This window comes from Sebastes umbrosus, chromosome 21 (assembly GCF_015220745.1).
Source record: "Sebastes umbrosus isolate fSebUmb1 chromosome 21, fSebUmb1.pri, whole genome shotgun sequence".
In the NCBI taxonomy this organism is placed as follows: domain Eukaryota; kingdom Metazoa; phylum Chordata; class Actinopteri; order Perciformes; family Sebastidae; genus Sebastes; species Sebastes umbrosus.
Window position 1 is genome coordinate 14,523,375 of NC_051289.1, and position 27,375 is coordinate 14,550,749.

The following is a 27,375-nucleotide window of genomic DNA, read 5'->3' on the forward strand; positions in this document are numbered from 1 at the left end:
ACTTTCATTAACTGTAAAGTGATGCAGAGGGTGTGTTTGCACATTCTTAGATCTATTTTAACATTATGAGTGTTATTAAAGGGACTGTTTGTAACTTCTTACACGTATAAATCACCCGGGTCGGTGTCCCATGCGCGTTCGCATATGCGCGCTCGCGTGTGGCTACGCTGTTCAGACTCAGACTCCAACACAAACGACACGGAAGCACCAAAACCGCAAAGTTATATCTAGTGAAGCCCGTCTGTTAAACAGTGTTGGCCGCGGTCGGAGGACACGGGGGAGACCGTAGCTTTGGTCTCCAGGGCCGGAGTCTCTGCTCCTCTGCCTGCCTGCCTTCACTCAGCTCGCTCCTCCTCATGTGCTGGTGTCACCCTTCGGCCGCGGTCGCGAGGCTGAAGCAGGAAAAGCCAATACTAGGATCAGCATTGATTCATGGAGAGACCTTTGTCTGGTCAGCTAACATTACTGCCAAGCAGCTGAAATATAGAGTGATATTGTGGTTTTAGCTGACGTGTGTCGCCTCACTGTTTTGAGCGATGCTCGTTCATGTCTATGTAGAGCGAGCACAAGCGCGAGCCCGACGCTGACTTTCGTTGACTTAACGGCCACAGGTGTCACTGTTAACTAGCATTTCTGATTCTTACAAACAGTCCCTTTAAGTGTGGTGCAACCATGGCAAAGGTGGGGCATTCTTCCAGCAGGGTGGGAAGTAATGTATTTGGAAACTGTCTACCAACGAGATAATCACTATACCACCATACCACTTTGTGTATATCATTGCTGGAAGTGAGATTTTCTTTTAATGTGTAGGCCTAGATAATATAAAAGTTTTCAAAGCTTAGTTCCCTTTGCAGCTGCAGTGATCAGCACACCATGTACCTGTCACTTGAAATAGCCAGTAATTTAGGTATTCAAGTGTAATGTAGCCAGCTATCATTCTAAAATGTATAGCACTATATAGCTCACCAGTATTACACAATGCTTTCAGTTTCTTGCTTTCACATACCTGAATACTAGGGCTGTCGTCGACCAAAAAAATTATTAAAATTACCAACACTAGTATGATTTTGTCAACTAATCGATTAGTTGATTTATCGACTGATCTGTAAAACTGAATTCCTCCACAAAGAATCACACAAAAGCACCACTTGCTGCCCTACTGAATACAGTAGAACAACTGAAAAAATACGCTGGCACTCAAAAAAAGCATGCTATATGTACACTCAGTCTAAGAAGACATAACTGTTGTAGGGCAAAGGGCATTGGCCAAAACCCTGAACATGTTGTCCTACATTATCTCGCTGACATTCAGAGAAGAGGATGTGTCATTTGGAACCTATAGAGAGCCCAGTACCAGTCATATGTCAAAAAGTTTTAGTGTCTACCAATGTTCCTGACTGGCGTGCCTACACTTGTTATCATAGGTTATTGAGAGAGCAATATTCTCACAGCTAATTTATTCAGCATTAATACAAATAACATTACAGTCTGGTTTCTGGCTGCTTCCCTGCATACGAGGCATAAGAGTTCTCCTGAGGATCACAAATGACCTTCTTTGGATAAAAGACATAGGGGAATGTTTCGGTCTTTGTGTTCCATGGTCCATGCAGTACTACTTGACCTGCTTTAGCAATGTGTTGGCATTTCAGACACAACACTACCATGGTTCAACAGACATCATAGAGCTATCCGTATCTTAATAGGTTAGACAACCTTTATCTACAACAATACTGTACGCCCTAGTGACCTTTGTTGTAAGCTCAAACTCGTTTTCTCTATAAAGTCTTCCGCAAAGTAAAATTATCACGTTATAAACCCAACGTCTGCTCAAATGCAATTCACTGTTTATCCAGGAATTTTCTAAGACTTAACATCAAATTAACAAAATGTCTTTATTCTCCCCCGACTGTTCAAAAGCTACACAAAATGTCAACAGAGGGATTTTAATACGAGGCGAGCTGTATTAAAGCGACAGGGGGTGTTCACTTGATTCAACCTTTGATGAGCCCTTCACAAAGGTTATGCAGTCATGCCTCTACAACCAGCTGTCATTGGGTCACATGATAATACAATTAGGCCATTGCCACTGCAGCCCTCCTGCCTCACTCAAAGGTCCCTTTTATACCTACAGCTAATCCAGAATGCTCACACCAGTCTTCATTTTTCAGTGCAAGTGCCCTTTAGGGTTTGAAGTTATTTTTAAGATCTTTCTGATCATTCTAAAGCACAGTTTGATTTAGCTCCTGGCTACATTACTGACCTTTTTGCTCGCTTTGAAGCAGAGCACACCCTGGCAACCTCTGGCAGGATCCCTCCTGTGTGTATCAACTTAAGTTACTTCTTGAATGTCCCTGATTCAATCATTAATTACATTTACAGCACCTTGCAGCTCATGGGATTCCTGCTTTTTCACCTCAATATTCATCTTCATAATTAAGCTTGTTGGTCTAAGCCACAGACTGTAGTGGATGTAATCACCCATTGGTTTGTGGACTGCCGTTTCAAAGCCTCGAGTTTCACATTGCCCTCTTGGTTTTTGGTCGTCGCTATCTTGGTTATTTGCAACCAGAAGTGACATGAGAGGGTGGAGCTAAATACAACCGAATGCTGAATAAGAAAACACACTGTGAAAGGGTTAAAGTTGTAAGGCAAAAACACGGACAACTCCCAAACTGGTCAACACCGTGGTAGCGACCCGTCAATCACAAGGTAGCCACGCTCTAAAGTATACCCTGCTTTATGGTCTTTTTGACTCTAAATGGGATCATAATTTACTAAATGAACATCATGCTGTATTGAAGAAGACTTGAAACTAGCGATTGAAACCATAAACTCATGTTTACAATGTTTACTGAGGTAATAAATCAAGTGAGACGTAGAGTTTTCTCATAGACTTCTAAACAATCAGACATCTTTTTGCAACCAGAGGAGTCGCCCCCTGCTGGCTATTAGAAATAATGCAAGTTTAAGGCACTTCCCAATTGGCTTCACTTTTCAGACCCCGGAGTTGCCCTCTGGTCTAAGCCAATCATCAGTCTGGATTCTGAGATGGTTGCATATTTTGCCAAGCTGCCCATCAGTCAAAAATACTAAAGATTGCAGCCAAATGTTGCATCAACAAGTCCAACTCCACAGTACATATGTATCCATGACGCAACACTTACTATCTCCTTGGCAACGGAGTGGTCCAACAGTAAGCTTAGCCTCAGAGCCCGGTCTGTTGGTGTCACCCACGGCAACCTGGCTGACTGGCAGGTGTTCTTTATAAACCAGGAGACCAGTATCTTCTCTCCTGTAAGATGAGTTGAAAGAAACAGACAGAGGGAAGAAGAGAAACCAGGTTAAACATTGTTTAGTCTCTTCACCGTGTTTTTTTTCTATCTGCAATTTCTGCACCTTTTGCGGTGTAGAAACCTTCTTGTATTTTTCACATTTGTGATTATACGGCTACATTATTCATAACTATGCAAATACGGCTTTCCTAGAGTAATTCCTTGGCTTTGAGGGAATACCCGTAGTGTGTTTATGTGCAGCCTTTATAGTTGTCAAACAGATTCTGAAATGAAGAAGGGAAGGCTAATGTTGAAGATGGAAAATGGCCCCTTATATGTGAAGCAGAGAAATAGTGTTACGGAAGGAAAAACATGTACGACAGATAGCTATATGTATATCATTATATTACATAAAGCATAGCAACTGTTCATACTACAGTACTTAATATACAAATATGTATATCGGAGAATATGCATTCATTGTATGAAACTGTAAGCACACTTATAATATCTGTAGCAGAGGCATTGTTCACAGGCATGTATATATATACTGTATGTATGTTTCATATATACTGTTAGACATTGTGCAAGTTGTAGTATAACTACATATAAGAAGTATATCTAAACATAACTTGTGTTTCGACTGTCTATGGGTCTATGTGAGCATACATACAGTAAGTTGTAGTGTATATTATATGTGTGTATACATAAATCTATGCACATATGTGCATCCTTAAAATATGTTTTGGGAAATATGATGGCTTGATAAGTGCAATATAACACATAGTCAATGTGCGTCTACAGTACTTGTAGTACATAAAATTATATTTTACTTATATTACTTTTATGTCTTTACTTACTTTAAATATGTGTGTGTGTGTATACAGTACTGTATTTGGGTATGTGTTGTTTTTAAATAGGTGCATATCTGTATTTTTCTTTCCTTTCTTTCCTCCAACTTTTCTTAATAATATTTATTTTCTGTTATATAAATATTCTAAGTTACTGTGGCAACTATGTAAACTAATATAACTCCTAAATAAACTCCTAAAAAACTCATATAACTCATAAAACTAAAAAAAATATGACATTATTATTATTATTATTATTATGCATGTTGCATAAACAAAATGGTTAAAGGATGGAATATGTAATAAATAAAATAGTGACTAATACATGAATAAATTGTGAGTCGATGGATGCATGGATGGATGGGTGGGCAGATGGAAATATATTTACAGTAATCTATGGATGAGAAGCAGAGCAAATCAACAAAATGAATCAAACAATCAAAAGAATGAAATCAACTGATAAAATTATACATATATAAAACATTACTTTCTCTTGTCATCACTAGTCCACTGATAATACAACAACAATACAAACATTAAATATTGAAATCACAGCCTTTAAAGTGGAAATGAGTTTGAAATGTTCTAAATTCTTCACATAACTATTTGATTTTAATGATTTGCATTTCATTGTTGTTTGGAAATAAAACAGTAAGATCTAATTTAGGGCTTTGTGTATGCATGTGTGCATCTGTGACTGTGTTCATACGTGTGTGTGTGTTTCTATGTGCTGCCAAAATATGGGTAATGAGTGGAAATAGAGTTGTATGGGTAATATTTCATAAAGTCACTCAGCCAAACAATGAGACATTAATGCATACATTATTAATGGAGGGAACCAGACAGAGTAAGACTTATTTGTAATCTCATCAGTTTTAGAGATGAGGAGGGAGACATGAAAGTAAATGAAATCTCTCCTTCTTGCTAACACTCAATTACTCACAGACAAACATACAGCATGTACACACACATGCACACACCCACAGACAGCAACACAACTGGTTTAATGAGAATATCCATCAGCTGGCTAAAGGAGCTTTGAAACACAAACTGTTGATTCTGGAGGCAAACATCCCTCTTAAATAAGCACAGCATTGATGGTGGCATTCATCATTCAGTCACTTTGAAGTTAGACACCTCATCAGACTGCCCAGCTGACAGATTCATGCAAACACTAGCATTAGTAGTAGGGACAATTTTAGCTTCAGAACAGTGGAAATTGTCCCATCAAAAATTCAATGGGTATGACATATTTCACTTTTAAAGAGGACCTATTGTGCTTATTTTCAGGTTCATACTTGTATTTTGGGGTTCTACTAGAACATGTTTACATACTTTATTGTTCAAAAAACGCTTTATTTTTCTCATACCAGCTGTGCTGCAGGACCTCTTTTCACCCTCTGTCTGAAACGCTCTGTTTGAGATTTATATTTAACACACTTAATAAATCCCACTTCTCAGCATTTTGTATTTACTTATTTGCACTGTGGTTATATATTGCATATTGCACATCTTAATACAAATATTTGTACATATTTAATATTTCTTATATTCTCATTTCTTATTTCTAATTGTATTACTTATATTTCTTTACATATATTATGTTTATATTGTAGCATTATGTACAATATTGTAGCATTACTGTATGTACATAATTTACATGTTCCATACTCTTTATTTCTATTTTATTACATTTATTTATGTTTATATAAGAGCTACTGTAATGCTCCAGTTTTCCCCCCTGGAGATCAATAAAGTATTTCTGATTCTGATTTCTGATTCTTTGTTTGAGGGCGTGCCAAACTAGCTGCTAGACAAAGTTTGTTACTTGGTGACATCACCACGTTACGGAAGAAAAGGCGGGACTTCATGCAAGGCGTCCCGGCAGTTCAGGAGCAGTGTTTCTGTTGAGGAGAGTAACTCAACTTTGGCGTGGACTTTGGGCTTTGTATCTTTGCAGACCTTTTACATGCAAAAAAAAAACTACTTAACACACTAAAGGAAATAGGAAAAAGCACAAACACATCATAGATCCCCTTTAAGTTCAGTTGATGATTCAGTTGAGTCTTTGAGGCAAGATGTTTTGTTCTTTGTGTAGGTTATTCAGGGATTCAGAGATGTTTTTATACGTGAATGCCAACCAATAACAGAACATGTACTTATTAAAACGTAATAGGCACTTAATAGACTATTGACCTTTACAAATTTATTTTAAACTGACATTATTCTAGAAGCAGTAGCACGTCTGAAGTAAAAGCTTTGAAAAATATTTAATACTGTTTAAGTAAAATAGAAATTCCTCTGACCAGCTGAGAAAATCTGTGGGTGGGTTGAATGACAAACACTCTTCTGTCCCTGAAGAACCTTTGAGCAACTCATTTAACCCCTAATTGCTTCATTGAAGCTGCTTTGTAGCTGACAGTAAAAGACTAGTGGTTATACTGAGCAGAGTGAGAATCTTTAATTCATACATTTTATCAAGGTAGTTAAAAAGCACAAACGTCTTAATTGAATCGTGCACTGATTATTGATTGTAATTACGGTAATTGACCGTTTACTAAGCCCAATACCCCTTGGTTATTGTTGCCATGCCCACTGTATGTGCAGTGTGCAGTTTACAATAACGGTGGCAGATTAGTACTTTTGTGGTCCTTGACTGACAGAAATAGACAAAAGCAGCTTCTTATTTCTACCATAATCAATATAGTCTGCACTCTCACAATATTATGTCATAATGTTAGTCCCCAAGGTTAGAACAGAACTAGGCAAAATGCTTTTATATATGCTGCCCCTTCTCCCTGGAATAATGTACAGACGGACCTGACATTATCCGAGCTGATTACTATGGGGGAATTCAAGTTAAAGGGTTGAGAAAATAGCACTCTCGGTCAATGTGATTGCTTTTAAATTTGTCACTGAAAATTGTTTTAAAATTGAACTGTTTTATGCATTATAACTGTTCCTTGTATTGCATATTGATAACCGGATATTGTGTTTAATTACTTGTAGTGTGTGACAGTTGTATTTGTCTGCTTGTATTGTTTGTGTTTATTGTTGTAACAATGCTGCCTTCATGGCCACGTCTCTCTTGCAAAAGAGATTTTAATTTCAATAAGACTTTTATCTGATTAAATGAAGTATATATATATATATATATATATATATATATTGCAACACCGGCTAAGACTCACTTAAGGTGGGCTGTTAAGGTGGACCAACTATTCTCCTTTAAGCCGCTCCTCTGAGTTTTGCTCAACTTCTTATTTCATTTTTAATATTTATTTTAACCGTTTAACCGATAGCATTAATCGGTAAACATTCTTAACTTCGGTTAATGGTTAAATGGTTAATTATTAACATACCTAAAACTAATGTGAAAATGTTCAAACATTTCACCTGTACAAGACAAAAGGCTTTTAGGATGAAGACTAACCAATGTGTTTGACAAATCTGAGACTATTTCAGTTAATGCTTTTGACTTTTAGACAGTATGCCATATAGAGCCTCTGATAACCCAGATGTAATGTGGCATTAGTGATGGGGCAAATCTCCACAAATGGAGTAGGATGGATACAGCTGGGTGCTCATAGGAGCATTAAGCAGAATGATGTAAATGACAGATGTGCTGACTCAGTTGTATGAATGTCCCTGTATGACCCGCTATGCTCCACTGCAGTGGGCGGACTTGGGTGTGATCGAAAACTTTTCACTGGCAGCTGTTTCTGCAGACTTTAATTAAAGTCGATGCAAAACTGAAACATTAGGGAAATTAATCAATACAACACAAATTGTTTGTGCTCCTGCTGAACGTTTTACGCGGCAGGCAGGCTGTCTTACCATTGTTTGTGGTCGGCATCGCAGTTGCAGTCATACTTGGGGTCAGTGCAGTTCCTGTCGATGCCACAGGCACACTTCTGGATGCCGGGCCCTGAGCCCCCCCAGTAGAAGTGCTTCTCGCTGCCCCGGCCCACCCACCATGTGTAGGGGGTCCCATCTGGGGAGCAAACAAAGACACACACAAACAAAAAACAATGTGTAAGTTCCTTTCAAGAAAAAAAAAGCAGTCCTTACTGGTTTCTGGCTGAATACTACAATGTTCACTCACAGAAAAGATCAAACTTTTGTGAAGGCAATTAAATTGTGTTACTAAACTGTCCAAACTCCTTCCCATTGCAAATGATTAATTGTTAAATCATTCACTGTTTGAGGCTTTTGTCGCATTAATGTGATTTATATTGACAGCAAGCAGCTGCATAGTGAATGTAATTCATTTGCTCAACATGTTTTACACAGCTGGATGGTAAATGCCTTTGAGACAGGCGGGCACACTTAGTCATAGATCACACCTGTGATTTTAGAGATCTACTAAAACACAGATTCGGCGCATCATTTGCATTTATCTTTTTGCATTGTTATGTGTGAATCTGTGTTTGTGTGAATGTAGGTACTTCTGAGCACATCTGTTGACACACAAACACCTTCGTGTGCATGTGTGCGTGCGTCGGTGTGTGTTTTAATGAGCGGATGAAAGGTGAAGGATCGACGCTTTTCAATAAGAAATGTAATATTGTTTTCTTGGCCTTGGATAAACGTATTCTGGGATGGGACGGTAACTAGGCAGAGAGATAGGTGTCAATATTTTGGTGCCTGGAAATACATCACAATAACAGCAAGAGAGAATGAAACAATATTACATTTCCCTCTTTATTCCAGGAAAATAAGCTGCATTGTCAATATCGCTTTGTCAAATTCTTTCAGAGACAATGAAATCTCCTGAGCCACATATTTTACAGGAGGGGGATTGAAGCTGACTTTTGATGCAGCACAATTGCATTGAGAGGTGATATACTGTACTGCATTATTGCACTTTTTTATTTTCTAAACTAATCTCCAGGAGGAAGCTACGGATGTGCCTGTGTGTTTATATATATTATATGTGTGTGTACGTGTGTGTGTCTGTATGTTTGTTTGGCCTTGGTGACCTGTGGGTTTATTGTCCTCATAAAGAGAATTAGCCTCATCTCTCTTCGGGCCACTGTTCAGACAAGCCATTGTCAATAGGATTAACACTGCCTGCACAAGAGACTTCACAATCCTCTGCCTTTGTGTGGACACATATGTGTGTGTGGGTGTGTGTCTGTTTGTGTTGTTGCACTTCTATACAAGTGAGAACCAACTTTGAAATTAAGACCTTCACAGATAGGTCAGCAAGGTCCCCAACCACAGCCAGCTAAGCTGAGCCCCAGCCACCCGAAACGTCATGCATCTTGCCCCCCAACCCAATTAGCGAGTGTCATGTCATCGTCCTTGAAGCTGATCTGCGGCCACTTTTCAAAGTGAATGGCAAGGGGGTGCAGTTATGTTGCCTCTAGGTCTTGTATAACTATAGACATGAAACTATATGAGGAAAGCAAGAAACTATGATCAGTGAAAAGGTTCCAGCACCAAACATCCAAAAAGATGCTACTGTATACTGTAGATAACAAAAGCAACTTAAATCACCTGTGTGTGACTCCTGCTGGCACTATCTCTAATAGATACAAAATTGCATTAATACAAAAATAAATAAATAACTAATGGACTGTCTTGCACTAAGTATCAATTTTCAAATGTGGGTACATCAGTGTGGTCCAGTGGACAACCGCCAGGTCTGAAGTGCCTTGTACTTGCATTATTTCTAATATCCAGCAGGGGGGACTCCTCTGGTTGCAAAAATAAGTCTGATTGTATAGAAGTCTATGAGAAAATGAGCCTACTTCTCACTTCATTTATTACCTCAGTAAACATTGTAATCATGAGTTTATGGTCTCAATCGCTAGTTTCTTGTCTTCTTCAATACAGCATGATGTTCATTTAGTAAATTATGGTCCCATTTAGAATCAAATAGACCATAAAGCAGGGTATGCGCAGGGTATTGGTAAGAGGGCACAGTGAGCACGGGGAAGCAGCGAGGGGTGTTGTAAATCTGACACGGCTGGAGCCGCGAGCCACTCTTACTTTCACCCTGTGCTTTTCCGGAGAAGTGTAAAAATATTTTTTGGTTCATTGTGAAACTATTGCGGGATGAAATAGACTATGGTGGGCCGCCAGAGTCTAGGTAATTAATGGGAAACACTGCCCGTTTCATGTTGTGTTTTCATTTCATGAAATTGTAACATTTTGGATGCCGAAAAATGCCCTTTTCTGCATTTGGTTGTATTAGCTCTACCCTCTCGTGTCACTTCTGGTTGCAAAAAAACAAGATGGTGACGCCCAAAATGCCAAACTCGAGGCTTCAAAACCGTACTCCACAAAACAGTGGGTGATGTCACAGTGACTATGTCCATTTCTTATATACAGTCTGTGATCAGACTCGTAATGTGGTGCATCTGATCACAAGTCACATTGAATAGACAAACAGTCTTCTGTGTGAGCCAAAGGGCCCAAGTAAACAAAAGCATGCCGTGTGCAACAGTGAGTGAACGCCCCAGAAGTCTCATTCTCTCACTTTCTGCTTGGCCTCTCACCAACCCTGCCGTCTCATAACACACCCGATTTGAGTCTTCACTCTTCTAAGCTTTTTAGACAGGTGGGGAGCAAGTAGAAATAAGATTGTTTTCATATAAAAATTCCAACTTGATCCTTTTCATAACCTACTTTTCAGGATGAGTAAATAGAGGAAGACAGAGGAGAGGAGAGGAGAGGAGAGGAGAGGAGAGGAGAGGAGAAGTGGTGTAGGAGTAACAGCAGGGCATCAGGTGGAATGGGAGCTATGTATTGTGCCAGTTTAAGTCTCCTGTGTGATTCAGTTCAAGCTCTGCCAAAACAAACAACTGAAGAGTGGGGAGTGAGGAAGAGGGTGGAGGGGGAGATGAGAGAATGACAGCATGGATGGATGGAGATATGAGGGAGGAGAGATGGAATCGTACTGGCAGAGAGTTCATATGGAGAGCCGTTGAGAGAGGCCACTGCCAAGATGGGGCTCAGCAGCATGTTTGTGTGTGTGTTTGAGAAAGACAGTTTGTGTGTGTGTGTGTGTTTGGGTGTACTTAAGTCCTGGGTAATTATCAGAAGTCCCACTAGAGTAAGATTAGTCTTAAGAGTGGTAGCTGCATGTGTGTATTTAAATGCAACATTATATCAGACAAAAAAAACAACAGATGAAGCATTTCTGGTTTGAACTTGTTAAAATACTGGAGGAGTCTTGGTGGGGCAAAAAAAAAAAAAATTTTTAAAGAGCAAGGGATTAACTGGTAAAAGACAAACAGATTTTTGTAAAATGAAAGCAGTGAAAGAGACAGATGTATGCCTTGTCTTTGGGTATTGTAGGACTGCTCTGTTGCACCATTTACCACAATAAAGGATCGCTTTTACAGGTTCCATTTAACTACTTTTGACCATCATTGCTATCAGAAATAATAATAACGTTGCACTCAAGTTAATTGCTAAGATCTGTGAGCGCGGCAACAGTTTTTGTTAGGCAACAGACACAATCAGTATCCTCATATAACAGTTCGTGTGATATGTTACAAAAAGTTATTCCTCACTTTTCGTGCGTTTTCCTACGAATGTCCAGCAACATGTGTCAATTTGTGATTGTTACATGCGTACAATCTGTTCAAAATAAACTTCCGTCTTCACAGGAAACAACTTGGTTAGGTTTAGGCAACACAACTACTTATTTATGTTTAGGAAAAGACTGCGGTTTGGATTAAAATAACTATGGGACTTGGTGTAACTTAAGTATGGAAGTCACATGACAAATAAGCATTTGTCGCTCTTTATACATCCTGGTTCACGATTACATGGATTACATACAAAGTGATTAGTGATTAGTGATTTAGATCATTTGGATAATCATCTGTTCATCCGACCCTTGTGTTTCTTGCCCTGTTGAACTGATGTGATGTTACAGTATTCCTGTTCCCAGGAACAATAGTAAAATCCATTAAACCTCAACAGATGAATAAATCAAACACACCAAGCAGATTTCTTGTCTGTTTCATCTTTATAATCTTACTTTAAACGTCCTTCCTTATCCCTTCCTTGCTCTCTCACAGCCAAATTCCCCAACAAACATATTAAATGTTCACAGGAGAGGAGGGAACGGACATGACGGATTGATAAGGCCTGGGGTTGTGTTCCTCCTCCGTCCTCAGGTACAGCCACACAACACTACTTATTGTGATGGCTTTATCTATCTGTTATTTCAACCTCACACCTACAGACACACACACCTATTTATCTCCCTTCCTATCCAGAGAGGTTAATATCTACATCTTCATCATGTCTGCTGTATTTTGTACAGACACTCATTCTCCCCAAGCAAAGACAGATAGAGCTGTAGAGGGGAAGACAAGAGGGATCGGGAGGCTGTGGGATAAGAGCAATGACAGCGGAAAAAAAAAGAAAGACAGCAATGACAAAAGATAGAAAGAGCATGATCGCTATCTTCATATATAGTGACAAGAGACCTGACAGTTACATCCTTCTTTCATAACCATCGAAGCTTTAGCCAGGCAATTAGATCCAAAATGGCACCCAGAATACTCATTAATGTCAGAAGATTGCAGGCTTTCACTTTTCGGGAGGGCTACTGAACCAAAAGTCATTCTTATTGTTCTTAGGCCTGAGCTGAGTATAGTATCTTTGTGTAGGCCGCGCCTTAAAGGTGCTAAAGACAAGATTGGGAGCATTTCTATTGCCTCTGCATGGCTCTCAACGTGGCGACGGCTGAACTGATGGCTCGCCAGGGTTACGTCTGTATGTTGTGATTGTTTTGAAAGTCGGTTAATGGAAAATACAGAGAATAAAATATGTAATAGAGAGCTTTTGACAGTCCTCAACTCATCAGGTTCTTCATATTCTGTTCTCTGAGTTGGTCTGAATTAGCTTTTTGTTAATGTGCTCATTATATTAAAGCAAAGTGATGAGTACGTTTTGAAATATTAAGCACTTATTTGCTGGTTAACGCTGGTAGATTAGATCAAATCTTTATTTTATGTCACACTTTCTTTGGCTTTGGGTCAAAAACTGTTATTAGCTGTTGAGTTAAGGCTGACATTTCAGGGCCATGTTGGAAGCAGCGTCTTCTTTGGTCAAAGGCGGACGGCAATGTGGGTCGGCTGCTTCAAGCTTATCACAGATCGGTCCGCAGTACACAGGCGTCCATAAAACTCACTTTATCCAATACAAGTACTCGTACTCAACTCAACACCGCACAAGCGAATGAGCCACACTTAGTTCATATCAAGGGATCACAACCCTGCCAGTCAGACCGTGAACTGAAAGGTCAGTGGGTCCAAAATGGCACTCGACATGCTCAGTCGCTCATATCCCCAGTCTGGGAAAAGATGGCTTTTAAGAAAGGCGGTCAGGTGGAACTGAAATGCCAGAATGGCATTCATAGCCCTTAGATTTGGCTTTCTCATAAATCTGTCTCCAGACATCACCTTTAGTTTGCACCTTTACCGGAGTCATTACACCCAAAAGAGTGATTATTATTGCCTTCCATTTACACTGAATTCCCTCTCTGGCCCTGCTGAGTGACAGGTGTCTGTGCAGTGAGCGGAAACCCGCATGCGCGGACGAGAATATACGCAGCTCATCTGTTCTCTGCACTGATCTCTAAGGAGTGTGAAAGTAAATCAATACTTCTTCTCTAACAAGAGCAGCTACTGTATAATTTAGAAAAAAAAAGAAAGGGCAAGAATAAGTCTTATGCACACCGCCAATGTCTTTGCTGAAAAACACAACAAGAACATGCACCCTCATTCACTCTTGAAGGGCTCTGGACAAAGACAAGAGTACCCCCCACCACCACCACCATCACCACCACCATCTTTGAGAGTTTTTGCACAAAGTCGTGGATCAATTTGTCTTTGTCAGGGCACCGTTGCTTTCTGTTCTTTGTTGTCATCATTTGTTTGCATTTCTGTTTGTTGTGCAGAGAGCCTGGTGTCTCCACTCTGCACCCGCTGGTCTTTGTTAGGCTCCTATCCTCTTAACATCTCTGTTTTTGTAGGGAGACTGTGGGGAGGCATATTGGCCATGCTCCGGGATCCCCCCCGAGTGCTACAGATAATGAAGTGTGCGTATATATGAGAAAAAGAGAAAGAGAGAGAGAATTTGTGTGTCTCTTTCTTTTGTCTCTGTCCTTTTGTTTATCTACAGTATACGAGTGTGTCTGCGTTTTCTCCTCTCTGCTCCTTTTAATCTGTCTCTGAGTCTTTGCCCGGCTCCCCTGTCTCTCTCTATTGTCTCAATCTTTCTCCTCTCCCGGACCACCTATCCATCAATTTACTTCGAGAACCTGTCCTACCTCCCGGCGCTACCACCGTTTTCTCCGTCTCTATGGCTCCCACATATTTAGGCCTCTCTCTTCTTCACGCTCCCCACCTTTTCCTTGCTCTCTCATATCTCTTGGTCTCAGAGGCCTCTTTCTTTTTATCTCTCTTCCCATTATGTCTTTCTAGCTTCTCTCTTTGCACTCCTGGATCTCTTGCTTTACCGGGCTACTTTTTCTCCCTCATATCTGCCTCGCACACCTTTCCTTGCATTCTCATATCAGTTGGTCTCAGTGGTCTTTCTCTCTCCGTCTGTCTCCGTGCTCCGTATCTGTCTATCTATCCCATGTCTCCACGACTCTTTCCTGGCATCTAGTCTCTTTATGTTCTCATTAGTCTCGCTATAATCTGCCCTTTAATCCATGTTAATTGCAAACTCCCCTTGCCCTGATCCTGATCTGAAGTTGTACTTGAAACACATCCCGCCCTCCCCATCTATCCCTTATGGTTTCGATCTGCAAAGATCTACAACGCATACCAAAATATCAAACGCCTGTGATCTGTAAGTCCTTGTAATTCTTTACCCTTGGTTGCGTAAATGAGGGTGAAATGGGGGCTGAATATTCTATGGTAACTTAAATGTACCATTAGTAGCCCTATGGTGCAATAATTTCAGAGCAAGTCCCCGTTTTGTTAGTATCTTGTGCACAAGGACACCCATAAGCATGTGCAAGCGGGTGATGCAACAAAGAGAAAACAGTTTCATGTCATTCCATTGATCAATAGTTGATGGCGATAACCGACCAAGGAATGTAGCAATGCACAAAGGCAAGGAAGACGAAAACTGCTAGCACGCCAACATGGATGTAAAACATTTACATTTTTAGATCTTCCAAAAATCTGATTTGAAAAATGTTTAACAAGGAAGGAAACGCCTTCAGCATGTTTGTTAGGTACAGAAGATACACACATTGTGACTCATTCAGTCATTCAGAAATCTTCTTACTTTGCATTAAAATTACATGCACACGCAAAATTACTGTCAGATTCATTACACGTGCGCACAGACCAATTTTGTTCTCCACCGTGCGTATGTTACTGAATCAGAATCATTCTAAATTAACATCCGTGTGCCCGCTATTTGCAATCAGCGTACTGCCACGGCCCCATTTCTCTATATAAGGTTATACATTTTTTGTCTAGAGCCCCCTATACCAAAAGAGCAAACAAATTTCACAACTGAACATTGGCTACATAATGCGCAAATTCATGGCAATAAAAATTGGTGGGATTAGCCGATTATTATAAGCCAAGTCAAAACAAAGAAAACCAAAACTCTTGCATTTCAATGAATTTCATAGTTATTTAAAGTTACAGTATGTAGGATTTGGTGGCATCTAGGGGTGTGGTTGCAGATTGCAACCAACTGAGTACCCCTCCGCTCACTCCTCCCTTTCCAAAACTGGTAACGCCGTTTGCCTCGCTCTGAGGCCATCATTACCATAATAACACTACTTTAGGAGCAATGGAAGTCAGACTGCGGCTGGCGGTACCACGGTTTCATAAGCGTGTTGGAGAACTATGGAGGCATCCATGTAACATTAAAACACTAGAGCCAGTGTTTGGTTTGTCCGTTCTGGGCTACTGTAGAAACATGGCGGAGCAACATGGCGGACTTCGTGAAGAGGACCCGCTCCCTAGATATGAAGGGCTCATTCTAAGCTGAAGAAAACACAACGATTCTTAGATTCAGATGTTTATACACTAATGAAACCATAGTAAATAAATATTGTATTCCATTTCTGCAAATAGGTCCCCTGAAATGTTACACACTGTTCCTTTAATACATTTGGCCAATGCATTAGTAAGTTAATGGTTTTAAATATTGTTGTCTATTAAAAGCCTTCTTGATTGAATGCTATTTTAATATGCTATGCATTTAGTTAAAGGTGTGTGTTTACATTTTCTAAGACAGTGGGGCCTGTGCGTATGCAAGGTCTGAGAGAGTTCAAAACACCGCTTGTGAATGAGGCCAATATGCTGCGGTGAGAAACACTGAATGCAAACATAACTTTGTTTCCAAAAAAGACTCTACAGGGCACCTTTAAGTTTGTCATAGATTGGTTGGTATTCTGTATTGTAAAAAAAAAAATCAAGCATCTCATAAAGTATTAAATCAGGCAATTACCCTTCTTTTTGGTGGTAGAGGTAGGAGGTTAAAGAAGTACAGCATAGAAATGAGGTCACTGTTGCCTGCAGTGCACGCAATGTCAGGAGAGGCGACTCCGTTGTCTACATCAGAACACCGAGCAGACAGGCCGGGGAAGGATAATGAGTTATTTCAACAATTTCTACCTGAGAGCATCCATAACGCGATCCACCTCCCTTACAGTTCTGAGGGCGAGCCTCTTTTCCCCGCCCGCTGTTCAGCACAACGTTCTGCTCTAGTAAATCCACTCTGCATACCTATGCACCCATCTACAACTCTTCACGGGTCATCACAGAGTGTGTTCGGCTATTAAATGAAAAACACCTCGGAAAGGGGAGAGAGGGGGAGGAAGAGAAAATTAATATCAATGGTTGTGCCCCTAATTGGCTTGTCTGCTTGATGAAGGACACAATAACCCGACTCTGCTGCAATCACCCCCTCTTTCCTGACTCTAAACTGTGTTGCCTACACACAAACATAAGCTCAAAATAGGCACGCACAAAAAAACACACACCTCCGGCAGCCGTTGTAACTGACAGAGGTGTAGGCTGAAGACCATAAACAACTATAATCATCATTACCGCAGGGTAATCTCGATCAGTGTGTGTGTGTCTCTGTGTTTATGACTATAAGTCAGATTTAGTGCCTCGTCCCCTCAGGTCAAGGCCGATGGACAGATGTGTCACGAGGAAAATGGCTTCTGCCAAGACACACTCGTTTTTCACTCTGCTTTTTTACTCGCACCATCCATCTCGCCGCATATCCGTCAGGCTCGTCATATGGATGGGGATACAGTGAACAACACTCATAATTACAGAGGAGGATGAACGGGGCATAAACAACACTGCGGAGGCGAGGGCAAATAGGAAGAGAGAGAGAGAGGTTAGTGGAGAGAAAACAGGCAGCTGGAAAAGCAAAAAACAGACAGAACAAAAAAGAAAGGAAGGACTCAAAAGATGAAGACGTGACAAGTGAGAAGACAGAGACGAAGGATCGCTCGTGACAGAGATGTTTTGAAGGATTATAGGTGAGAGTGGGAAGACAAGTGCAGCTTCTTTACAGTATAAGACAAGAGAACTGTGGGAGTCATGAGAGAACTCACGGCAAAGGTGTGAAGTGTCATGCTGTTGTTAAAGGGAAATTGTCACAGTCAAAATTTGACTTCACTTTTTTAATTAGATACTGCTTAAAAAAGATATATGCAAATATATTGCACACTGTCATGTTACATGAGCAATACGTCAAGACTTTGTGGCGAAAGTGTGGCTCCGATAATTTCTCAACTTCATCAAGGATGTCAGCAATGAATTTGAATTAACTCGTTTGCTCCTTAGCATAAACCCTCCTTTGTTTTTTTATCTAGATGTAGAAAACATATAGACTAGGGCTGTCAATCGATTAAAATATTTAATTAATCACAAGATTGTCCATGATTAATCATGATTAATCGCAAATCAATCACACATTTTTTATCTGTTCAAAATGTACCTTAAAGAGAGATTTGTCAAGTATTTAATACTCTTATCAACATGGGAGTGGGCAAATAAGCTTGTTTTCTGCAAATGTATGTATATATGTATTATTGGAAATCAATTAACAACACAAAACAATGACAAACATTGTCCAGAAATCCTCATAGGTACTGCATTTGATCATGTTATAATATGATCAAATTATAACATGACAAACTCAAGCTCAACAGACAACAACAACTGTCAGTATGTCAGTGTGCAGACTTGACTATGATTTGCCCCAAACTGCTTGTGATTATCATAAAGTGGTTATGTCTGAAAAGGGGAGACTCGTGGGTACCCATAGAACCCATTTTCATTCACATATCTTGAGGTCAGAGGTCAAGGGACCCCTCTGAAAATGGCCATGACAGTTTTTCCTCGCCAAAATGTAGCACGAGTTTGGAGCATTATTTAACCTCCTTCCTCCTAGTATGACATCGTTGGTACCAATGGATTTTTAGGTTTTTCTAGCTTTCATATGATCTTCACTCAAGCTTTAAAATTACAACTTCCCGAAGATCGATTGCATTAATGCGTTAAAGAAATGACTGGCGTTTGAACGAATTTGCGTTAACACGTTATTATCCCGTTAACTTTGACAGTCATAACATAGACTATAGCATCCGTGATGTCAAACAGGGTTTTAGCTCAGATTTCGGTTTATCACAAGCTGCCAAAGCTAGCATTATATCAAACAGACACAGCCATAAACATCCCCTCTTCAAGTATTAATATTTTCCTCGAGGAATAATAATTTTTGAAAATATTCATCAAGGACACGACAGGATGTTTAACATTCAGCCGCTGCTTGGTAAACACAAACTCAAGAGGATTGGGATTATGTTAAGCACAACGATGAAATGGCATTTTGTGACACTCAGTCAGCGGCACAAAAAGCTGCTACTGTATGAGTACTTGGAGCCATATTGCTGTTTGCAGATACAGTTTGGTGTAAATACTCTGTGGAACGGCTGCTTGCCTCTCCAGTCTCCAAATCTTCTATTTACCTTTCAGCTTTTTTGGCCCAGCACAGATTACTCAAAAAGGTCTCAAATTTATTCAGTTAATTGAAAAAACAAACATGTGAATTAATTAATATTACACTACAGCCCTAATTACAAACACCTCGCACATCACAGTTTCATAGCTCAGCACTGAGGTGCATATAAGCTATAAACTGACTTCACTTGTGTGCATTCACCCACGCGCACACACGCCCACAACAGACATTCCTTTCATGTTGCTGTGACATATAACAACAGAAACAAGTCTCTCTGGTGTCTATCAATCATCAAAGAAGTTCTTGCCGCACTTTGGCTTTGTATTACTCATGAAGGGGATGTGCATCCTGCAGACAACTCTGTGATATGTTCGTCATTGCTACACTTTGTCAGACGCATGATGGATTTCAGACTTTTATCCTTAAAGACATTTCTTTTTCTTAAAGTCTGACTTCTTCTTTTATGGTCCAGCTGTGCTGCCAAACAACTGCTGCTCCATTTCCATTTACTTTTTTTTTGTGTTGTACTCTCACGTGGCATGATCAAACAATATACTTATCAAGTCACATCCTGGGTAAAATGTATTTAAGTGAAGAAAGATGACTGGGAAGGAATGACATGTTGTCAACAAACATCAACGAGGGCTGTGCCTGTGTCACTATCTGTTTTTCTTTCTTCCTGTCAATACTGATTTAAACACTGCTTGTGGCTTAACCTTGGTGATATGTTTCTGTATGTCTGAATGATTTACTCTGAGTCTCATGTATGCAGCATAGTCTTGCTGGTTCATCATTGCATTAGCCTTGAGGATTTTTTTTACAAGCATTTATTACAGCCAAAGACACTGAAAGCCACAGCTTTGTGAAAAAAAAAAAAGGTTGGGCGTCTTTCGACAGCGCAGACATTTCAAAGGTATACACGACATCTGCCAAAGAAGAACAAAGAATAACCTTTGACACTCTCCTCTCATCCAGCCTGCTACATTCTTCTCCTCTGCTTCATTCCTCGCCTGCTCTTTGTTGGCAGTTGATCTGCAGGTGAAGAAGTTGACATCGCCGGGCCAGACTCTAACCCGCTGGGCTTCTTCTTGAGCACACAAAGACCCGCAACCTTCTCTATCTTATCCCGCCTCTCTTACACACTCAGTCTCTTTTTTCAGCTTTGTCTGCTCTCTCGGCTGCTTTCTCTTTCGCCCCTTTGGTATTCCCGTCTCTCCGTTGCCTCTCCCCTTCTCTCCCTCACTGCTCTGCTTTCTCCATCTTAGCTTGAGTTATTGATTTTTGTAAAGGTTGACTTTTCTCTTTTCCTCTCCCTCTCTAACTCCCTCTTCTTTCCTCTCCTGCTTTTCTATCTTTCACCCTCATCTCCTTCACTGGGTCTACCATTAAACTTCACATTCAGTCGCTCTATTTCTCTCTCGCTCTTTCCACTCATCTCTGTGTCTCCCTGGGAGGCTAAACTTAAGGCTAAAATTTCTAGACTCCATTCATCCATCTACATGGTCCATCGTCCTCCCACTCCTACTCTGCCATGACCTGGCTTGGACAGGGTGCAAACATGTCAGTTTGCAACACTGAACAGAGTTTGTCTTTCAGAAATATCCTATAGCACGTAAATTTATTCAGAGATGTCTGTCACAATCGAAGGACGCCCACACAACTGAGAGCGCGTGTCCAAAAGAAAACAATCCCTGAGGAAAACATTGCATTCTCTCTCTAAGATTGTTCTTTCTCAAATGTAAAAGGCAGCAAAGAAATTAAACATATAACATAAAAACAAAATAAAAACAAATATTGCGTGTATGTAAGCATCTGGTAAATTAGCTAAAACTTGTATTTAAATAAAGTGCAGTCCCTTGAGGCAAGTTTTAAGATGAAATATAGAAATGTGTCGAGTGCATTAAGGTTTTCTAAAGAGATGAGACTGCGCAGGATGAGGCTCGACCAGCCAAAGTCCTATGAGTGCTTATTGTTGTTGTTTTTTTAATGACGTGCGTAAAATCTGTCAACAATTTATCACAATTTATTTTCTAAATAAAGCGTGTATAAGAAAACAGATGTGACTGGAACTTGATAATGGATATAAAGAACTTATTAACCCCCTGAGAACCACTGACTTGACTGTCTTTCAGAGGCTGTAGCGGATTCAGTTTCAGAGCTACAGTGAACGTACAGATATCATATGAAACGAATGTCCATGTCGTACTAGCTTGTTGGGAAGGAGGCTAAATAATGCTCCAAAGTTAGGCTAAGTTTTGGTGAGGAAAAACTGGCAAGGCCATTTTCAAAGGGGTTCCTTGACCTCTGACCTCTAGATATGTGAATGAATATGGGTTTGCAGTTGCAGTTTTTTGTATGCAGTACAAATGTGTTATTTTTGCCTATTCTAAAAATGGTGTATTTTAATATTTCTGCATACTGGGGTCCCTAAACAGTCTTGGAATTACATACATTTGGTATCAATGTAAAGCTGAGACTCTTGTGGATCCAATGAGCCCAATTGTATTATTTTGTGATGATGTTAGTCCCCATAGTAGACATTTCATATAGTGAGACCAATTTTTTAAACTTGACCTCACTGTATAAAATGACCTGTGGTGACCTCTAGGATAATCACAGCCTCATGAAACTTTACAGCCACAAACTAGAGACCTAGAGCATTCAGAGGATGGATGGCTTTCCCAGGTAGATTGACGATAAGGGGGTTTCTGAGCAGTTTCCAGAACAGAAGTGCTCTCCATCCAATCGCCAAAAAATGCAATTCTTGCAGAAATCTCCAAATGTCAAAAGTTTTTGAAACCAAATCACAACATGGCTTTTTCTATGGTGTTCCTCAAAGACTTGGTGTTTTAATGTGGTATTTTGGAGGGATCATTGATAATTTCGATCAATTCTCGAGTGGTAAAATATGGTTAAATTTAGCACCAAATCTGTGCAACAAATGGTATCAACCCCAAAATTACGGCAACAACTTATGAGACATAATAGAGCATGGGGATGACTATCATATACTTCTGTGCTGAGCTGCATCTCAAATTAATCTTCAGGTTCCCAGCTTCCAGATGATGTACACCACTTCTTTGTGACATATACTGTTGACCTCCTATCTCCCCCTAAAGACCCCCTGCCCCCCCTAAAAAAGATAAAAGCGGTTCTATTGTGGGTCTCGGAGGGTTAAACCTCTGTCTATGGGAGACTCTACGGTCATATTTTATATCCAGAGAATACTGTGTGTCTTCATGTAAAGGCACTCAGCATGATTTATTATGACGGTGATTTGTGATAGTCGTCCACATGGGCCACATATGTGACCTCATATACATAACATTTTATGTCTCTCCGAGCATGAACATGAACTCTTACATTATGAACACACTAACTCATATTCACAGACTTACTTCAGAGGTTTCCCCTACGGATTTTGGAAGACCTTGCTGAATGAATCTGTATATTAATGAGGGAAAAGTGATACTGCTGAAACTGCTGTAACAGTTTATGCTTAAAGATACAGAGTTCATATTACTGCCAGCCTTGCGTTATGTGCAGACAACGTACTGTAAGTTGCCCATGAATATTTATTAGTGCATTAATGGGCGTAGTGATTGGAATGAGTAATAGGTTAACATGATTAGGTTTAGTACATCATGGTTATTAGGTCGGGACATGAGGCAGCAGAAGTGCCTCTTGTTTTAAGGGTATTCCATGCTTTCATATTGACATACAACCCTTACAAACACTTTAGATGTGTAAACTGTTTGACAACTTTTTATACTTTCAAGATTATTTTGCGAAAACACCTAAGCACAACACCAGGTTGATTGTGTAAAATTGTCGCTCTCATAAATAGGTGTCATCACCGTTAATTCCACAGCAAATGAGCGCAGAGGAAGTTCATCACACGTTTAGCGAGAAACTTAGTGTCCCCAAACAGCCATACAGTTTAACTTATGCTTAAAAGAAAGCAACACTTTCATCATAGTCGCGAGATGTGGCGGATTTCTGAAAACACAGGCAATTAGTCTGACAATAAGGGGGATATCAAATTGCAAACTTACCTTGGAATAAACATTATTCTCCCTTCAAAAAATGCTTCCGCAAAACATTAAGGCAGTTAAACAAATCAAAATTTACTATATAAAGAAAGCAACATCGTATCTGTGCTTTAATAGGTCATGTTGAATTTAGCCAAAAACCGGAAACATTTTGCAACAAATTGCCAATTTATTTTCAGAACTGCAGGATTTTACTTCAACAGTATACTAAGCGCCGCTCACCTGCCCGTTATTAGAGAATGATGGGCAGGTGAGCAACACTTAGCGGACACATGGTGTCTTGGGGAACATGATGACCATATTAGTAATGAGGACGTGGCTGACAGGCGAGGCTGCACCTGGCTTCTGGAGGCTCATTACAGAGTCTTAATGACGTGTTGTGTTCAATAATTAGGAAACTTTTCAGCTCTCTGTCCAATCTCTCTGTTCGGCTGCTGTGTTGGCTGAGGGCAGCACAAGTGCTTTGGTTTGGTTTGACAGCTCGAATGCACACAGTGTCTGAGAGATCTGTGGAGCATTCATTGGATGTGCTGGTGGAAGGTTCTGCGGGAGTTTACGCGAGGACACGTACGGAATGATAAAGAGATATGAGAAAGAGTGAGTAAAGGGCTGGGAGCGGAAAGTTTGAAAACTTAGTTGAATGTAATGAGCATGTGTATTTTACTTTTATACTTAACTCTCTTATATTTTGTGTTATGCTGACTGGCCTGGGACCAGCTTCCATGAATTATGTAACTGTGGATGTGCTCTACAACTGTGTTTGTGTGCATAAACGTACGATGTGCAAGCCTGCATTAGTTGGTATGTTTGCACTTTTAATGAGAGCCAGGAATTTGTGTTTCCAGACCTCTAATTAGGGTTTGAAACTTTTCAAGCTGGGTGATAAACTTAGTCTAGTTTGTGCAAAATGAATCTGAGTTTCAAAGGCTATGGACACCTTTGCAAGCGCTCTTTATGTATGAGTCAATGAGTGCCAGAGGCATTGGGATTCATTTATTTAGGAAATAGTTCCAGGTTTGTTTTTTGGGATTGACTATAAATATGGAAACTAGAAACAAAACAGCTGATTAATTAGATCCGCAGACCAGTTTTACAGACTTTATTTGTAATGACGATATAGAGTGGTGCAGGATTGAATCCTAAAACAGCAGAAATGAGTTAAAATTTTAGCACTTCCGGTTCCCTCATCTGGAAATCAATGGGTTTTTAGAATGGGTTAGATGTCTGAAATAAAGTCTGTGGTTAACACAAGCTTAAGAGATTTTAACATTTTGTTCTACAATATAATGTATGTCAGTAAATACCCCATTTGTGAATTTCAAAGCTTTAATAGAAAAAGGCGGTTACTACAAGTGGCTAAATGAAACTAATAAACGCCATCACAGCCTCATTTTGTACACTTGCGCTCATGCGACGTGGTGTAGTTTGTTTATAGCCTAACATTAGCTTTTTATTTGTGGCGATTGCATTCACACTTCAAAAATCATAAAAGTTGTGTTCGTTTGTGTAGAAGAACAAAACGTGCAAGTATAATAAATGTTTGTTTGCCACAGAGCTTAGTTTCTGCAATAATCAAAAACCCAATGCGAAAATCCCATTGGCTTTTTTTCAAGGGAACCCGTTCGATTCTAACTTCCTGGTTGGCCTACGAAAATACCTCATCCCTGCACCACTCTATAGACACCCCTGCATAAAGTTCGGGTAGTTCTGAAACACGTAAACCAACCATAAAGGTTATTTTTGTATGTGAAGGAAGACAACAACGCACAATAATAACTGCTATGCATGGTGATGGGTAGTCTAAGTATAAATACAGTCTATATTGATCTGTAGATTTATATCCCATTAGAGAATAAAAGTGTATGTGTACCTATTATAAGGTTATATTTATTTTTAAATCACTGGAAAGTACTGTAGCAGATATGTGAGTGCTTTGAGTGTAGGGTAGGCGTGTGTGTGTTTCTGTGTGGTGCTCTGCCAGTTAATGAGGGCCAGAATGATTGAGTCGAAGTTTGCAGGTCCTGTCTCGCTGCGGAGGAGAGCAAATGATGAATACACTTCAATCATTTCGAGGCAGGCCTTCATCATTTGTTGCAGCTGTCAGACAGTTATCAGGGCTCACTGTGGGCAGCTGGAGAGGAGGCCTCGTCCATAATTGAAAATTGAGTTTAGAAATGTCACATGTATCTGTCCATCTAAATTTCAAGCTGGGAAATCCCCAATGGCGCACAGCATGTTCAGACCCGACAGTACCTATTAATCTAAACTTCAACATTTTAGTCAATAGTGACAATCGCCGGTGGCGGATTTGTTCATTTTTAACAAGGGGCATGTCAGGCAGCTTCAATGTGAGAATATGTTGCGGGCATTCCTCAGTACTTTACTAATATATCATTCTTTGAAAACGTTCCCGCTTCTCTGTCTTTACTTACTGTGTTACCGATTTAAAAAATAGCAGACAGGTGGTTGGTATTATCTGGAGATGCTCCCATTTGTGTTTTATTTAAAGCTGCAGCGCCATTGTTCAGGCCCTGCAATTATTCTTTGATAACTACTTTTGAAAAACAAAAACAGCAGCTTTAACCTCTAAATCACCAGCCGAGTAACCTTTGTACTCTTTGCCGCAGGACAAGACTGCCAATTTCACAGACACAGATTGAGCTTTATCAAAAGCAAAAGAGAAAAAACATCAAAATGCAACCAGGTCAGGGCTAATCCTTTGGCTTCCCTGTGTGTTTTCTTTTCCAAAATCCACAGTGAAGTTACTCTCCGGTATATATATGCGTTCACCTTATATCTACATCCAAGGTCTCCTCCTCCGCAGTGGTTTCTAAGTGAGGAAAATAGAACACTAATCTATTCTGGTGTAATCATGCTTTGACCTGGCTAATGGAGGCAGCATACCCCAGGGCAAGATGTAATCAGGAAGACAGTTAATAAAATGAACAAGACCGCTTTACTGATCTTACTAATGTCCCTGACCTTCCCCAGGGGACGACATTTACACACATGCAAGCTCATACTTACATGCATGTCCCCTAACACACGATGCAGGCTTAAGCATGACCGTACAATCAGGCGGATTAATGTAAATATAACGATAACAAGGATACAACATGTTGCAAATACAGAATTAGTATCCAATGATCCTTCAAAACACTCTCCCCATTATCACCGCGCTAAATCGTCTCTTTAAGTAACGATGGATAAAAGGACAGATGAATCACTTGCCCACACCTCCGAAGAAAACTTTCACACAAGTTCAAACTGTTGAGTTCAGAGCGAGTTTCAAGGCGTCATCTATTTCTGTACGTGTGTTTAGTTTTACAGCCGGAGGGGGATTGTCTCCACCCGGGGTCACACATATCAACTCCAGGGAGCCGAATCACGACTCCACAAACAGCTGTCAGTCAAACACCGTAATGACTGACAGAGCAAACGTACATGTCACTTAGTTACTGGGCTATATTTACATGAATAACACGTTGAGCAAGGACCTAGATATAGGCAGAGGTGTGTACGAATGGGTAGATGTACCTACATAAATAAGCCTTCATAAATAAAATAAAACTACTATCTTGAGAAAAAAACAACAATGGGAAAAAACAAAAATGAAAAACATGTCAAAAAGCTGTCAGTTTATGATCCCTCTTGGAGGCTAGGCTTAGTTAACACTGTCTTCACTGCAGTATATGCACTTCTTAGTGCAGCTCAGTGGCAGCCTTAACACCCATGTTTGTTTCCAATTAACTACTCTGGCTTGCTGTTTGACAAGGCTATGTTGACATTACAAGCAAATGTGGCACAAATCAGATATTTTTTGCTCTCATGTGACACAGATCTGATTTTTTTTAGAGAAGTGTGGGGACTGATATCCATTTTTTTCTATCAGATCTGGGCCACTTTCATACGTGGTCCTCAATCTGATTCAATCACTGGACATGCAACCACTGTGAGAACGGTCATATCGGAATTCATGCGTTTTTTCCACCTCATACTTCACTGCGGGCGCGGATCACCATTGAATTTGCAGAAGAAGACACGGATAATGTTTGTTACCTGACAAGAAGGACTTTTTCTATATTACTCAGTTCTTCTGCTTAATTCGGTGTCATGTTTCTCTCGGTAGAACTCCAATTTAATAAATTAGCAGTTATAAAAATGTGTAAACTGCGTCGTTAAAGCAGACGAGCTTTATCTGAGAAACATCAT

The 27,375-nt window shown here is 40.1% G+C and overlaps 1 protein-coding gene and 1 long non-coding RNA gene across 2 annotated transcripts in view; one reads left to right on the forward strand and one right to left on the reverse strand.

The window, feature by feature from the left end:
* The window catches only part of cntnap2a (contactin associated protein 2a), a 396,601-nt gene that overhangs the window by 62,024 nt on the left and 307,202 nt on the right, over window positions 1-27,375 (reverse strand). The window contains exons 19-20 of the mRNA XM_037756451.1: window positions 7,961-8,117; window positions 3,165-3,292 (exon numbers count right to left, since the gene is read on the reverse strand). Coding sequence (XP_037612379.1) covers window positions 3,165-3,292; window positions 7,961-8,117 — 285 coding nt within the window. The remainder of the gene's footprint in view (window positions 1-3,164; window positions 3,293-7,960; window positions 8,118-27,375) is intronic.
* LOC119480311 lies at window positions 6,750-24,801 on the forward strand. The gene is made up of 3 exons (XR_005204877.1): window positions 6,750-6,760; window positions 19,889-19,896; window positions 24,677-24,801. It is a non-coding gene; the product is annotated as an uncharacterized LOC119480311 (long non-coding RNA).